The sequence below is a fragment of the Vitis riparia genome, chromosome 18 (assembly GCF_004353265.1).
Source record: "Vitis riparia cultivar Riparia Gloire de Montpellier isolate 1030 chromosome 18, EGFV_Vit.rip_1.0, whole genome shotgun sequence".
In the NCBI taxonomy this organism is placed as follows: Eukaryota; Viridiplantae; Streptophyta; class Magnoliopsida; order Vitales; family Vitaceae; genus Vitis; species Vitis riparia.
The window spans coordinates 10,989,966-11,005,895 of NC_048448.1; the positions used below are offsets into that span (position 1 = coordinate 10,989,966).

Consider the following 15,930-nt stretch of genomic DNA (forward strand, 5'->3'; position numbering starts at 1 on the left):
AAAATAGTTTAAAAAATAAACCACTCTAAAAATGTGCTCTAAATTAGCTTTAAAATTGAAGCAAAAAACAGACCCACTAATGTAATTTCAGTTACGTTCTTATAATAACAGACCTCCAAACTAATAAAATATAATTGTATCGAAGGTCATTATTTTAATATACAAAATTTTCAAAGTAAAATAGTATGTGATTACGTGGACGATGGAACGTGTGGAATTAATTTAGGACAACGAGAAGAGAAGTGACGTCATATTCGTTGGTAGCACGTGGAAAAAGGTTGTAAGATAAATGAAACAGGGAGTGACAGCTGGAGCCTGAGGTCAGGACACAGTGCACAATTACTGGTTAGTCAGTTACCATGTGCTTACCTGTTCAAACTTACATGTTACCAAACCAATCGCAACCACAAATATCAAGATCTTCTTCTCCCTTCTATTTTTTTATATTCAAACTTTTCTTTTTCTTCTCTTGTTTTTAGATTTTTCCTTTTTTTCTCCCCTCAAATTGTATCCATTTCTCAATTTTTGAGATTTTTTTTTTTTTTTTTTTTTTTTTTTTTTTACAATTTCACTTTCTAGAATGTCAAATTGTAAGAGTTGTTTTTTAAATTTACTTGGTGCACATTTTCACATGAATGTCGCATAAAATTAAATGTTTATTATATATTATTTGTGTCTAGTTAAAATTTGAATATTTTATTAAATAAATAAATTTAAATATGATATGAGTAATTGAATAAAATACAAACAATATATAGTTTCTTAACATTAAGAAACTTAAAAAATAAAGTGAAGATTAAATCAAATAAGTTTATTCACAATTATTGGGAGTTATAAACTCTGCAATAGTCATTAATGATAATATTTTGTGGGATAAATTTAGTGCAACAATCACCCAAGATTTGGTAATAAGGAGAGTATAAAATTTTAAATAAATCAAGGAGAGATCCGGGAGTTAGTGGCATGCCCATATATCTCTATAAATCTTAATAATCCATACGGAATAAGAAACTGTAAAGATACTTTTAGCTGTTCACCATCCACTCGACGACCCAAATTTTGGGCCCATAGTCCACCACATGGTTTGAAGGCCCATATGTCGATGTATGGGCTGTGGGTCTGTGAGGTCCACAGGTGGAAGAGGAGTGGGCTATTGTCCACGATAAACTTGGTAGAGAGAGAGAGAGAGTTTCCTTCTGGGAAGAGAAAGCCGGACAGACCTTGTTAGAACTTCGAAAGTTAGATGAGAGTGAAAAGCGAGGAAGGGGAGTGATATATAATTATATATGGTTACAAAAGCGGGTCAATCCAATCAAATCTAATCTAATTCAATCCAAATCCTCATCATCATCCCTTTCTCTACTGTTGTCACGGCTGCGACTATGTACGAATCCAATTTGATATACAGATAGTGACTCTCGCCACAGGTTCATTCCTAACCACCGCCGATCGCCGAGGATATCCGTTCTAGACGACCTCCGGGGAATTCGATGATGGGCGAGCACGCTCAGACTGTGCCTAAGCTGCAGCCCGATAATGAAAGTGCTACGGCCACCTCCAACGCCGCCGACACGACTGCCATCCAAATGGTTTCGACATCTACCGAATTAGCGACCATTGCTCCTCCTGAAAATCAATCTTCTGCTTCAAACATTCCTTTTCGTCCAAGAAAGATCCGAAAAATTTCTCCAGATAACACCGAATCGAAACCCGCCGGAGATTCCAAGACTGCCGGGAAAGGTGCCAAGAACAAGCTTGTTCCTCAACGAGTTCCGGCGGTACCGAACATGGTGGCGAGGGCGCTATCTTGCGAAGGCGAGATCGAAATCGCGCTCCGACATCTTCGAAACGCGGATCCGCACCTGGCTCCGTTAATTGATCTCCACCCGCCTCCAACATTCGACTCTTTCCACACCCCGTTTCTTGCCCTAACAAAGAGCATTCTCTATCAGCAGCTCGCCTACAAGGCCGGCACCTCGATCTACACTCGATTCGTTGGTCTCTGTGGCGGCGAAGCTGGAGTATTGCCGGAAACCGTTCTTGCCCTAACCCCTCATCAGCTTCGGCAAATCGGAGTATCGGGGCGTAAGGCTAGTTACCTACATGACCTTGCGAGGAAATACCAAAATGGCATCTTGTCCGATACAGGGATTATTACAATGGATGATAAGTCCCTTTTCACAATGCTCACGATGGTTAATGGCATTGGGTCTTGGTCTGTTCATATGTTCATGATTTTCTCACTCCATAGACCGGATGTTCTTCCTGTAAACGATCTTGGTGTCCGCAAAGGGGTGCAGCTCCTTTATGGCCTTGAAGAGTTGCCTAGGCCGTCCCAGATGGAACAGTTGTGCGAGAAGTGGAGGCCGTATAGGTCAGTAGCATCCTGGTATATCTGGAGGTTTGTTGAAGGCAAGGGAGCTCCTTCTAGCGCGGCGGCTGTTGCTGGGGGTCCTAGTCTGCAGCAGCAGCAGCAGCAGCAAGAGCAGCAACAGCAACATCAGCAGCAACAACATCAGCAGCAGTTTCTCGATCCAATCAATGGCATTCTAAACCTCGGGTATTTTCCCTTATTTTTACATTTGTGCAACTGATTTCAATTATTGACTTGAAGCTGTTCTGAAGTATATTATTGATGTTTCATGCTCTTAATTTCTTAACAGTTTTCTGTAGCTTTGGTTGTTTTTGTTATGCTATTTGAGCTTGCACATGCTGTTAGTGGATTTAATTTAATATGTGGCAAAACTGAATAGTTCAATTTCAATTGCAATTGCCTATGGTTGTATTTCTTTTTAGGTGCGCTCTATCAAAAAAATAATTTATTTTTCATTGTAGTCCTTAACTCCTAAACAAAATTTAATTCTAATGCTTCTCATTCCTTAATTTTTATCACTAAATAGATGGGCATCTATCCCTGCAACTGTTTAAGTGAGAAGAAGGGCTAGATGTATAAAGAATAAAAACCATTACAAGGGCATTGGACCAAACGAACCCTACAAGTTTCCTAATCGGTTCATTTGGAGAGTAAAATTTATTTATTTTTTTTGGTAGATAAACACACAGAATATATATTAGAAAAAGGGCGCTTAAGAGGCAACCCAAAGCATACAGGGAGTATACAAGAGACACTAAAAGGCAAGAACAAAAAAAAAAAAAAACACTCACCAGCCCTCAACTAGAACCCAACCAATAAAAAAAATTGATTAAAGGTAAGGGTCCTACATCTAAGTAAGACTAAGACCAAGACCAAAGATTACAAACAAACGAATTTTTCAACATTTGAATCGACAAATCCTCATTAACAAAAGCTATCATGGTTCTTTCCTTCCAAATCGTCCAAAATAAACAAAGAGGAGTTGCCAATCAAGCCTTTCTACGCTTCTTGCCCACAAAGGAATCATGCCAACCTAAAAGAGTGTCTCTAGCCGAAAGCGGAAGGACCCAATTAACACCAAACAAAGTAAACACAAGCTCCCACAAAACCCTCGCCTTGAAGCAATGAATGAGGATGTGATTTATCGTCTCCTCTTCAACACGACACAGGAAATATCTGTTAGCTAAGTTCCACCCCCTCCTTTTGAGTTGATCTAGGGTTAGGACCTTCCCCCATGAAGGGAGAGTAAAATTTATTCTTTTGATGTTCCTTTTTCTTACACGCTTAGAACCTTTTGGTTAGGATATTGGCATGGGAAGCACTTCCGAATGGATACCTGAAAGTTTTTTTTTTCTCTTTTGATAGGTAAATAAAGTGAGTATAATATATAAAAAGCACCCAAAATAGTTCACCAAGTACATATGATGTATGCAATAGTTGTCAAAAGGGATGACCAAAATAAGAGGAAACTATAAAAAACTACTCACTCCCTCAATGAGAACCTAACTAATTAGCAAAATCAATTAAAGGAATTGAACCTTTGTTTATCTATGTACAACTTAAACCACAATAAAAGCTTAGTAAGAAAAGTGTTTTCCAGTTTTTGCTTAGAATATTCCTCATTTTCAAACAATCTTTGATTCTTTTCCTTCCATATTATCCAAAAAAATGCATGAGGAAGCTGCTTGCCACATTTTCATTCATTTTTTTCCCCACAAAGGAGCCATATCATCCTAGTGTCTCTTTGACTATGGAAGATATCACCCAAGACACACTAAACAAAGAAAACAACCACCATGAAAGTACCTTGTTTTGGCATCATAAAGGATGATGTAATGAATGGATTCTTCCTCATTTTTACAAAAAAAGATTTGTTTGCCAATGACCATTCTCTCATCTAAAATTGATCTAATGTCAATATTTTTCCCCATTCGCCTCCTAAGCAAAAAAACTTGCTTTATATGGAACCAAAGAATTCCAAATTACTCTCATTGGAAAAGAAATAGATCTCGTTGACTCCAAGATCGAGTAAAGAGCTTTGATGGAACAAGTTTCATTCATCGGCTTCATCCAAATCACCATATCCTCTCCTTCCCTATCCATCACCTTTCCTTGTAGTCTATAAAAGCAAAGTTTAACAATGTCTAGCTCCTAATCATTCAAATGCCAGGGAAAACATGGATTCTAGTAACCCCACTCATTTGATTGGTCCCATAAATTTGTCACCTATGTTTTCATACCATTTATCCTTTCAAAACTTCACTCTCCTTTCATTATCTATTGAAAATAAGACCTTACTATTAAAAAGATCTCAATTCTTCTTAATGACTTTTCATAACCCAATCCTATACTCATCTCTCGCTTCTCAAGAACATCTCGATTCTTCTTCGTCATATTTTCCACCAAACACCTACTTCCAAAGAGCCTCCATTTAAGATGCATATCACCAACTCCACTTATGAAGAAGGTTCTTGTTTAAGGAAGAGAGACTTTTAGCTCCCAAACTCCCTTCCTTTTCTTTGTGTAGATTATTAGAAGATTAGTTAAAGAAGTCAACAATTAATTTTCACACCATATATCTGATTTTTTTTTTAATCTTTGTAAAAGTTGACCTATGATTTGTGTACCAAGGATCTGGGTAAATTCTAGATAGGACCCTTGCAATCAGATTATTTAATTTAAGGGTTTCTTTTTTGATGGGTAGCTTAATTTGAGGAATCTTGCCAACTTGTCTTCTATATATATTGTAAATCAGAATGTAGTGAAGCATACAAGAGATTATTTGTTTTCATTATGGTATCAAAGCAGGAAGTCTAATACTGTCAAGATTCATAGAGCTTTCATTGTTACATCACATATAACCTTCATTTTTGTAACTTATTCATTGTTGTAATTGTTGGTAACTTGGTTCCCAAAAATAATTTCCTAGAGGTTATCTCTTATTTTCTTCGAAAACCAAAAACCTTGGTCTCATTTCCCTAAGATGTCTAAAACTAGTGAAAATACGCCGTCTTCTCAAACATCCCTACCCTTCAATCCCTCCTCTACACTCCAAACCTAACCACCTTTATCTACTATTCATAATGATAGCCCTACATTCTAAATCACCAGTAAAAAACTCAATGGATTCACCCAAACTTATGGTATTTACTATCAATGGCAAAAATAAAATACCATCAAAGCCAAGGGTATCATACACTATTTATCAAACGCAATTCCTCTAGTAAGTTAATTGCTTTGATACTTTATGTGGATGACATTATTGTTACTGGAAATGATGAGGGAAAAATGTAAAAGCTAAAAACTTATTTGTCCAATGAATTTGGAATCAAGGATCTAGGGAGTCTAAAATATTTCCTTGGGATCGAAGTGACACATTCAAAAGGAGGAATACTTATTTGCCAATAGAAATATATCCTCGATTTGCAAAAGAAGACAGGGATGCTTAGATGCAAACCAATAGACTTCGATTGAGCAGAATCATAAACTAAGAGGAAAAATAGAGGATGATATAGTAGGCTGCCACCTCTATCAAAGTTTAGTGGGCAAGTTAACTCACACTTGACCAAACATTGGATATGTTGTAGGTGTGGTAAGTCAATTCATGTGCACAAGAATCTCCCATGGAGGCAATATGTTGAATCCTACTTTATCTAAGTCTACACCAAATAAGGGAATTTTATTTTAAAAGATAGGATATGTGGAATTTGAAGCTTATAGTGATGTTGATTGGGTTAGATCAATTGTCAATAAAAGGTCCACTGCTAGATATTATACCATCTTAGGAGGGAATCTAGTTACTTGGAAGAGTAGAAAACAATCAATAGGGGTTAGATCTAGCACAAAAGTTGAGTTTAGGGTAATGGCTCAAGGGATTTGTGAACTACTCTAGCACAAAAGTCATTCTTACAGACCTTGGTATCACTTTGACAGGACCTATAAAGCTATATTGTGATAATCAAACTGCTATAAATATAACTTATTACCCTGTTCATCACGATCGGACCAAGCATGTGGAGATAGATCGACGTTTCTTCAACGAAAAGCTTGATTCTAGGCTGATTTGCTCTTTGTATGTCCCATATTCTAAATAGTTGGCAGATATATCGACAAAGGACCTACAAGTTAAACTTTTTATGCAATCTTAGACAAGCTAGGAATGCAAAATATCTTTGCACCAACACCAGCTTGAGGGGGAGTGTTAGAAGATTAACCCAAGAAGTCAACAATTAATTTTCCTACCATATATTTTTCCTTTTATTTGTAAAAGTAGACCCATGATTTCTGCACTAAGAATCTGGGTAAATTTCATATAGGACCCTTGCAATCAAATTGCTTAATTTAAGGGATCCATTTTTTATAGGTAGCTTAATTTAAGTGATCTTGTCAATATATATATATATATATATATTGTAAATCAGAATCTAATGAAACATATGAGAGATTGTTTTTCATCACAAACAATCACCCACTTCATTAAATATTGTTTACTCTCTAGAGCCTTGCCACCCTAGTGGAAATTTCTTTGAATCTTTTCTAACCTTAATATGATTGCCTTGAAATGTTGAATAATGACATAAAATAGATGAACAAACTGTATAAACAAGGACATAAGATAGATGAAAAACCTGTGTTATTTGCTCCGAATTAGACTGAGCCTCCCCTATTTGGAGATATATTGTCTTTTCTGTATTGTTGACCTTTTATGGAACCCCTCTTTCACCACATCCCAAGCCGCCAATGGTTTAAAATGGGCACCTAAAGGTAGGACCAAGTAGGTAGACAAAGGGTCTCCTACCTTACATCGTATTTCAGAGGCAAACTACTCTATGTTATTCACCCTTTCAATTGGAATCAACCCATTCTTCTCTAAGTTTATATTTAGTCCCAAGATGGCTTTGAACTATATGAAAAACCAGCTTAAATGAGTAAACTGATCTTAAGAAGCCATATAGAAAATTATTGTATCATCAACAAATGGCAAATGGGGCATTTTCACCCCCTTGCCTCCTTTATCACTTATCCCTAAACCCCAACAAGAAGCTTCAAGAGCCTCCATGACTAACACAAATAAATAGGGAAAAAGAGGATCTCCTTGTCTCAAACCACTAGAACTTTGAAAAAGTTAGAATGGGTGCCATTAACAAGAACAAAGAAACTTGTTGTAGATGTGCACCATTTAATTCGACCGATTAATTTCTAACCAAAGCCCATCTTTTCCAAAATAGAAAACAAGAAGTCCTAATTAACACGATCACATGTCTTTCGAATGTTAAGTTTACACAAGACTCCAAAGGCATTGCTTTTTAACATAGATCAATGACATATGGATCCCTGACAGTTATACTTAATACATAAATTTCATTGCAATTGTAGAGTGGGAATGATTCTTGGATTGCTGAGGGACTCTATATATAGAAATATGTCATGTCTAAACACATCCCTCCCGTCTTCATTGGGTGTAAATTACTGTTCAGAAGCACTCTAGTGATATCAACAATTCCTTGCATAAATGTTTGACTGGAAGAACATTAAGAACATCTGCAGTTCCTTGTATATGTGTTTATTTTTCTTTATTCTGTAAGGAGACTAATTCTTTGCCATTTAAATTCATGGTTCAGTTCATTCTTTATGGCAATTTTGGGGGTAACATGATGGATACCAATTCTTCAAAAAGGGCATTTTGAGCAATTTAGGATGAAAGTTTTCCTGCTTATTATATATTAAGTGTGATCTCACCTTTTTTCTCATATTAACCTTTTGGATTGGCTCTATGAGAGATTAGATTGCATTCTGAAAATTTGCTAAAAAAATTGAGTTTAGGCAAGTATAGTGTTTGTTAACTTCTGGTTTTAATCTAAATAGGTTTATTTGATATTAAAGTATTTTAAAATTGTTTTGCACTGGAATAAAGTTTTTAGGAACATTATTTTTTTTTATTAAAGTTATTATATTTCAAAATGTTGACCAATGTCTTAATTTGTATGATCTCTTTTCCCTCAAGTATCATTCTCATTATTCTTCTTATTCTTTGTTGGACATGCAGTTTCATTTGAAATGACTGCAACCTGGTTTGGAGTTTGATCCCTTTATGTTTTTTTCCATTATATGGAAAGAGCACTTCTGGAGAAGTTTTTAGGGAGTAAAATGTTTGATTGTTGGTGTAAAAGTTTGTTTTCGTAGTGGGGAGGTGGAAATTAGTAATTTCTCTTTAGTGGACTAATTGCTCATGAAAGATTGTCTAGGAGTGTCACATTCTCCTTTTTCCTTTTGGCCTTTGCACTTTTTTTTATATATTTTGTGTGTTCATAGGTTGCACTTGTTGGAATCCAACAATTTATTCTTGATTTTATGGAGTTTGTTTGATTTATTCCTTTTTTTTTCATATTTAAATTAGTTGACTATTTAAATTAGGGAAGTTGTAACTTTGAGGCTTTGTAGGAAGATTTTAGGAGTAGGTCAACTCTCCCATTTGGTTTCCATTATTGTACTAGTCTGAAAGATGTTTAGACATCTATACTATTTTTTCAATGAGCGAATAAGAAGATTCCTTATTTTCCAACATGGTATTAAAGTTGTTTTAAAGGTGCAAAAGCATAAGAAATGGAGGAAACCTTGGATTTTCCCATAATCTTATACAATTGATCCAATTGTTCCTTTGTGAAAGGGAGAGTATTTGAGGTTGATATAGAACCTGGTTCTCAACCATAGTTTTAAAAGGTGTGTTTGAAGCACAAGGCACAGTGATGCACTCCTCTTAGTGGTGCATATCACCTTTAAGGAGGCATGTTCTAAGCACACAAGGTGCATATCTCTCGCCCAAGGGTAATGCTCCTTACAGACATGCCTTTTTTCCTCCTCCTAGAATAGGGTCAAAACAACGTTGTTTTGCCTTAAAAAAAACCAAATCAAAATAATGTCATTTTTTAGTCCTTTTTTCTTTTTTTTTAAGGAACTAGTGCAAAAAGACATCCTTTTCCCTTCATTTTTCACTTTTTGAAGAGTAGCACCAAAATGGTGTATTTGCCTTTTGAAATAAAAGAAAAAGGGCCCAAATTAGGGCTTCCAATCTCCAAGCTCATGATCGTCGAAGGTGGAGAAGAAGAGTAAAAAGAGAGGAAGAATGAAGATAGAAAGAAGAAGGAAGAAGGACATACTTGGGGGGTGCTTAGAGTCTCGGACCTTGAATATAATCACCAAGTGGTGTATTTTTTTTTTTTTTTCACAACTTAGCATTTGCATTTCTCATCTATAATTTTATATTTATTTTTTTAGATCTCATTTATTTTATTTATCTTTATCATACTGGAGAATAATATTTATATTTATTGTGGTAATTATATAATGATATTGTAATATTTATCTCATTTTTTAAAACTAACTACATTGTGATTTATTTTTATTTATTATTCATAATCCAATTTATTGTGATAATTACATAATGATACTATGATAGTTTATATGTTTGGAACTTCTTTTTTTCTTTTTAAATATTTTTTGTTGATTAGATTGGAATTTTGGATAATATATGATGATTTATGTACTTAGGATAAATGGTTACATTTATAAATTTACTGTATTATATAAAATTGCACATGTGACTTAGGGTGCGCCTTACTTCAGTAAAGCCTGCGCTTTGAGTTGCACCTTGCAGTCAGATTCTAGAATGACTATGTGCCTTAAGTGTGCCTTTATGCCTTCTAACACTTTGGTCTCTCAATTGACAGTGCATTCACTGCCTCACATTGAAATTCTTTGTTGTTTCTAAATTGTTTCTTGCCCTTATGGCTGTTCTTGGCCCTTGATTGTGACTTTCCATGCAATTTCCAGCAAGACATCCTACTAATGTTAGTTCTCCGATACCTCGATTTAGATAGGAGATTGTGGAAGGCCTTGGATTCCCCCTCCTTTATATCTACTTCCCCAAGCAATCATTCCCCATTCACTCTTAACTCTAATGAAAAAATTTCTTCTTTTCCGTGCATTGGCCATTTTATGGAATAATTTAGTATTTTTATCCTCATCTTTAATAAGATTTCTTTTGATTTTTGCCTCCACATAGTTTCTTTCACTAAAACCCACTTACTATATTCATCCACTGCTAAGACTTTGGGTCGCGTTGGATGGAGTGGATGTGGTGGTGCTTTTCAATGGCAAAATTTTCTGTCATTATTAACGGGGTTCCAGAAGGCTTCTTCTCCAGCTCTAAGGGTCCGCGTCAAGGAGACCCAATCTCTCCCTATCTTTTTATTTTGGGCATGGAAGTGCTGAGTGCACTCATAAGGCGGGCAGTGCAGGGCAACTTCATTTCTGGTTGTAGGCTGAGAGGTAGAGGGGAAGCGGAGATTATGGTGTCTCATCTGCTCTTTGCAGACGACACTATTCTCTTCTGCGATGCCAACAAGGATCAATTAACTCATCTTGGATGGCTTTTGGCGTGGTTCGAAGCGGCTTCTGGGCTTAGGATCAATCTGGCCAAGAGCGAGCTGATACCAGTAGGGGAGATTGATAATATTGAGGAAATGGCGGTGGAGTTAGGCTGCAGAATTGGTAGCTTTCCGGTTAAGTACTTGGGGCTGCCCCTTGGGGCCCGGCACAAGGCCTTGTCCACGTGGGATGGGGTGGAGGAAAGAATGAGAAGAAGACTTGCCCGGTGGAAAAGACAATACTTGTCTAAGGGCGGGAGAATCACCTTGATTAAGAGTACCCTTGCTAGCATTCCTATTTATCAAATGTCCATCTTTAGAATGCCTAAGTCAGTGGCGAAAAGGTTTGAGAAATTACAAAGAGACTTTCTTTGGGGAGGGGGAAACTCGGGTAGGAAAATTCATTTAATTAATTGAAAGGTGGTGTGTACTCAATAGGAGAAGGGGGGTCTTGGTATTAGAAGGATGGGGTTATTGAACAGGGCCTTATTGGGCAAGTGGATTTGGAGATTTGTCGTTGAGAAGGATGTCTTGTGGAAGAAGGTAATCGGGGTGAAGCATGGGCTGGAGGGGTGTGGTTGGAAATCTAAGGAAGCCCGGGGGCCCTTTGGAGTGGGAGTTTGGAAGGAGATTTTAAAGGAGAAGAGCTGGTGCTGGAATAACATGAAGCTCAAGGTGGGGAGGGGGACTAAGATCATGTTCTGGATTGATCATTGGTGCGGCACCGAAGCGCTGTCCCAAGCATTCCCCCAGATTTTTGCCTTGGCAGTGTGCAGTAATGAACCGGTGAATGATGTGTGGGATCCAAGGCTTGGCCAAGGAGGGTGGAATCTCAGATTGATTAGAGATTCTAATGACTGGGAGCTGGTGCTAATAGAAGACTTGCTCTTCTTGCTAAGGGACATCAGAGTAACTCCAGAGGAAGACTTTGTGATTTGGAAAGGCGGGGATTCTACCAGTTTTCGGATTCGGGTGGCTTACAATCTGCTGGCAGCCCCTAATCCTTGTGTTTTTCCGGGAAATAATATTTGGGTGGATAAGGTCCCAACCAAAGTGGCTTTTTTTGCGTGGGAGGCTACTTGGGAAAAAATCCTCACGTTGGATAGGCTGCAATTGCGTGGGTGGCAGCTTCCAAATTGTTGTTTTTTGTGTGGTTGTGAAGAGGAAAATGTAAATCACATTCTTTTACACTGTACAGTGGTTAGGACCCTTTGGGATATCGTCTTTGCCTTATTTGGGGTTCAATGGGTGTTTCTAGAGAAGGTTAAAGAGGCGTTGTTCTGTTGGCGGAGCCCTTTTGTGGGTAAAAAAAGGAAGAAGATTTGGAAGACCATTCCGTTATGTATATTTTGGACGGTGTGGAAAGAAAGAAATAGGTTAGCTTTTAGAGGGGGTCTTTTGGCTATTCAGACTCTCAAGAAGTCTTTTGTAAGTAGTCTGTGGAGTTGGGCTAAGTTGTATAGGGAAGAGGAGTCCTCTTCACTTAAAGGCTTCTTGGAGTGGGTTGCGGTCCCCTAAGGGCTGGTGAGGTGTTTTTGTTTTGTTTCTTTGGCCTTGTGGCTGCTTTGTATACTTCCTGTATGCGGTGCGGCCTTTCGGCCTTCTTTAATATATTTTCTGCTGTTGCTTATCAAAAAATATTCATCCACTGCTAACATTCTAGCTTCAGATTCTTCCATAGAAAGGCCACCTTCTCTCTCCTTAAAATCTTAGAAACTAATTGATTAGAGGCCTCACGCTTTGTAGTTGCAACATTCCCAAATACCTTCTTATTCCAAGATTTTAAATCCTGTCTAACTTCAACTTAGTTATCAAAATATGATTGTACAAGCCACTCGCATTATGACCCATCCATCAAATCCTCACCAAATCCTTGAAATTTTTTGATCTAAGTCATGTATTTTCAAATCTAAAAAGAGATTCACCCCCTCATCCCATCTCCATGTAGCCCAATGGGGGAGTGATCTAAAACAGGTTTAGGTAATATACTTTGAGTTAGACTCGAAAAGTGATCATACCAATCATTCAACTAGAAAGCGGTCAAACCCTCAAGCAGATTGAAATTTTTTTTAATCAAGTTTCCTATTATCTTTGAAAAGCACCTCGTGTTGGAAGATATACTAGTGCAATTTTTCCTCTATTTGGGGAATCTAACCAAGTTAAAATTCCCTCCCAAGCATCAAGGACCATCCCAAAGGGCTCTTATAGCTCCCAACCTAACCCACTAGGGTAGCCCAGTTGGTCAAGGCGAACACTAGGAAGTGTGGTCCCAGTAAGTGGCATATGGTCTTGGGTTTAAATCCTGCCACTAATGATACCCTAAATTTACCCGGTGTTGGTTGTTACGAGGCGGTCAGTACCTCGAGGTTTGGGTCTGCATGGAGGGTCCCAAAGGCTTGGCCATGAAAGGTTCCTCGGTTATCAAAAAGAAAAAAAAGAAAAAAAAGCTCCCAACCCAAAAATCCTCTCTCCTACTCCTTTGTACCGACCCATAAATCCTTGACAATAACTAAACAAAGCCATCTTTACTTCTATTTAGTTTTCATTTCTTTACTTAGTTGAATAGAAGAAAGATGACTTTCATTTATGTTTCTAAGTAATTTATTATTTGATATTTTGGATTTTTTGTTGTATTTTTGTCCAATTTGTAGCAACTTTGTAAGTTCATCCTTTCCATAAAAATGACATTAAGTTTAATGATGTTTGACCTCCACATAGATTCCAAGTAATATGAGGAATAATGAAAAATCCTACAAAAGGAGTTTTATTCAACATTTAACAAATCACCTGGGGTGTATCTCAGTGGTAGTGCTCTTTAGCAATGAACTAGATGTCCCAAGTTTGAGCTTCCTAGGTATCCAGGTGTGTAGGTAGAAGGGTGGTCTATATCCCCTAGGGTTTGCTAGGCCAACAGTGAGAATAAATGCTCTCTATTATAACTATTATTATTATTGTTATTATTTTTTATAGGTAATTTTTTTGTCCCCATTGAAACTTGAACTTGGAACCTCCCACAAACCCTCACCAACCCTTTACCACTTAAGTCAAGCCACGAGGGTGCTCCCTATTATCAGGAAAAAAGAAAAAAATATGTATAAGGTGGTGTTCTCAATTTGATTTGAAGGCCCTGCCATGTCACATTTGTGAGTAAACATTTGAGTCATAAGTCTGTATCTGCATATAATAGCTGGTAAGCTTTCAGTTTTTTAGTTTGGGGGTCTAAATGTATGAGGATCTCTACTTTGATTTACAATAGTTACAAGGTTATGTTTGAGATGGATACGGCCTCTGTATGCAAATGGCTTGAAGGATCTTGCACTACTTTAACATTGGTCTGTTGGCCCGATAGCCACTCTTTTTATACTTCTAGTATGTGTTGTCTGGGGCCCCTTTTATTTTGTGCTTCTTCTAATTAACTACTTCATGCCTATAAAAACAAGTTACAAGAGTATATTCTTTACTCTTTTAAGCCATTTGTATAAAACCTTGAAGGCTATAAGAGTGTCACTTGGTCATGCAATTTATTTGTCTTACATCCAGCTATGCTAAAGCTTATAACAATGAAAAATAGCTGAATCTTGGAGAGCAGTGCATAGAGTTTTTAGCTATCTAGCCAAAACCATTCTAAAATTGAAAATTTTGAGTTTTGGTGGTGTAAGGATTGACTGGAGGACTGATTAGTGCCAACAAATGCATGGTAAGATTTTAAGTCCATGGATTACTTTAAAAAAGGAAAAAGACAAAAAAAAAAAAAAAAAGAGTAAACCTCTTTGAAATAATGCAAAAGCATAGGTCCTTGGTGGAAAAAACTTCCAATGAGTAGTGAGTCTGGTTCAAAATGAGATTAATGAGAAAACACGGAGATTGGGGTTGCATGATATGGTTTATCTTTGACCATATTTTCTTATTTTTTTCATTGCCTTTCCATGCACATTTTCTTGAACTTTAGATGCTTTTAAATAAACTATTTTCAAGGATTTGGCTTTCCTTTTTATGCTGTTCATGCTAAATGTTGTTACAATATTTGTATGCGATATTTATTGAGTTGAACCTATTCTCAGAATTTGGATAACCCTTTCTTCACTCATTCCTGTTGCTTCTTGTTGGAGAAAATTGTATTTCACTTGTCAGTCTTCCAACTGCACTTTTTCTTAACAGATTGGTAAGAATCTGCTTTTTGAATTGTGGTTTAGAAACTTAAATGTATTAGCAAGAAACTTGATTCTACATTGTTATCAGCATATGAATAAGGGGTATTGCAAGTTATCCACAGTTAGTTTCTTGGTGCACATGATGAAAACATTAGTTAATGAACAACATATCTGCTTCAATAGTTCAGGACCCTTGATTTCTAAATCTGGTTGTTTGTTCACCCCCACTTCTTGTTGGTAAGTTTAGGGCCTCCATTCCAAGTCTGCTCTGCTAAAGCATTCCTACTTAATGATAAAGAAATATATAGCTTGTTGGACCCTTTTTGTTCCTTCCTATATAAGCTATTGTTCAAGTTTTGCCAGTGGTTGTTAAGCGTGTTGTAATGATGCTTATTAATGTATTGGTTTTTTCCTATGCCATGTGATATGATGCAGGGCCTGTGCTTGGGGACAATGACCGGGATTTGAAGTGAGAAGTTCATCTATAGTTAATGGTCATTGATTCATCAGCATGAAGAGTATTAATTCAAAGCAACTCAAGGAATGGGAGATTTGGTGCACTTGACTTGGTAATTTTAGGCATTTAGTGATGAATATTATATCTTAGTAAATCTGCTTTGAGATTATATAGACCATCTTTGCTCGAGCTTGTTATCTATGCTTGAGTTATGTTCTGTAAGTCAAATGTCTAGCCAGAAGAGGACTACTGTCTCTCTGGGATTATTTTTCAACATTAATATTTGATTAGATTTATCTTTTTATGTGGTTTGGCTTGCTGGAAATTCAGATTTTAAATTTCTGAAGTGCACTTTCAAAGTCCTAACAGCTTTTCAATATGGAGTGGATAAATAGCAAGGGAAGTGAAAAATGAAATCTTAGTAAAATAAGGCATTAATGTCGTGGTTGGGAAGTGAAATCTTGAAAATGAACAATATTGTTATATTAATATATGGGATGCCCCAACATCGTGAGTTTTATT

General features: G+C 36.9%; 1 protein-coding gene across 1 annotated transcript; it reads left to right on the plus strand.

Annotated features, from left to right (window-relative positions):
* Positions 1–1,196: 1,196 nt before the first annotated feature.
* LOC117906797 (probable DNA-3-methyladenine glycosylase 2) lies at positions 1,197–15,754 on the plus strand. Its single transcript, XM_034820000.1, has 2 exons — positions 1,197–2,560; positions 15,387–15,754. Exons 1-2 carry the CDS (start codon positions 1,491–1,493, stop codon positions 15,406–15,408), a joined length of 1,092 nt encoding a protein of 363 aa, XP_034675891.1. The 5' UTR covers positions 1,197–1,490; the 3' UTR covers positions 15,409–15,754.
* The last annotated feature ends 176 nt before the right edge of the window (positions 15,755–15,930 follow it).

What these genes read in the sequence shown, in the direction of transcription:
- LOC117906797 (XM_034820000.1), top strand. Translation starts at nt 1,491, where the DNA reads ATGATGGGCGAGCACGCTCAGACTGTGCCTAAGCTGCAGCCCGATAAT. An exon ending in AATGGCATTCTAAACCTCGG is followed by an intron (nt 2,561 to 15,386) that starts GTATTTTCCCTT and finishes GATATGATGCAG; the next exon opens with GGCCTGTGCTTGGGGACAAT.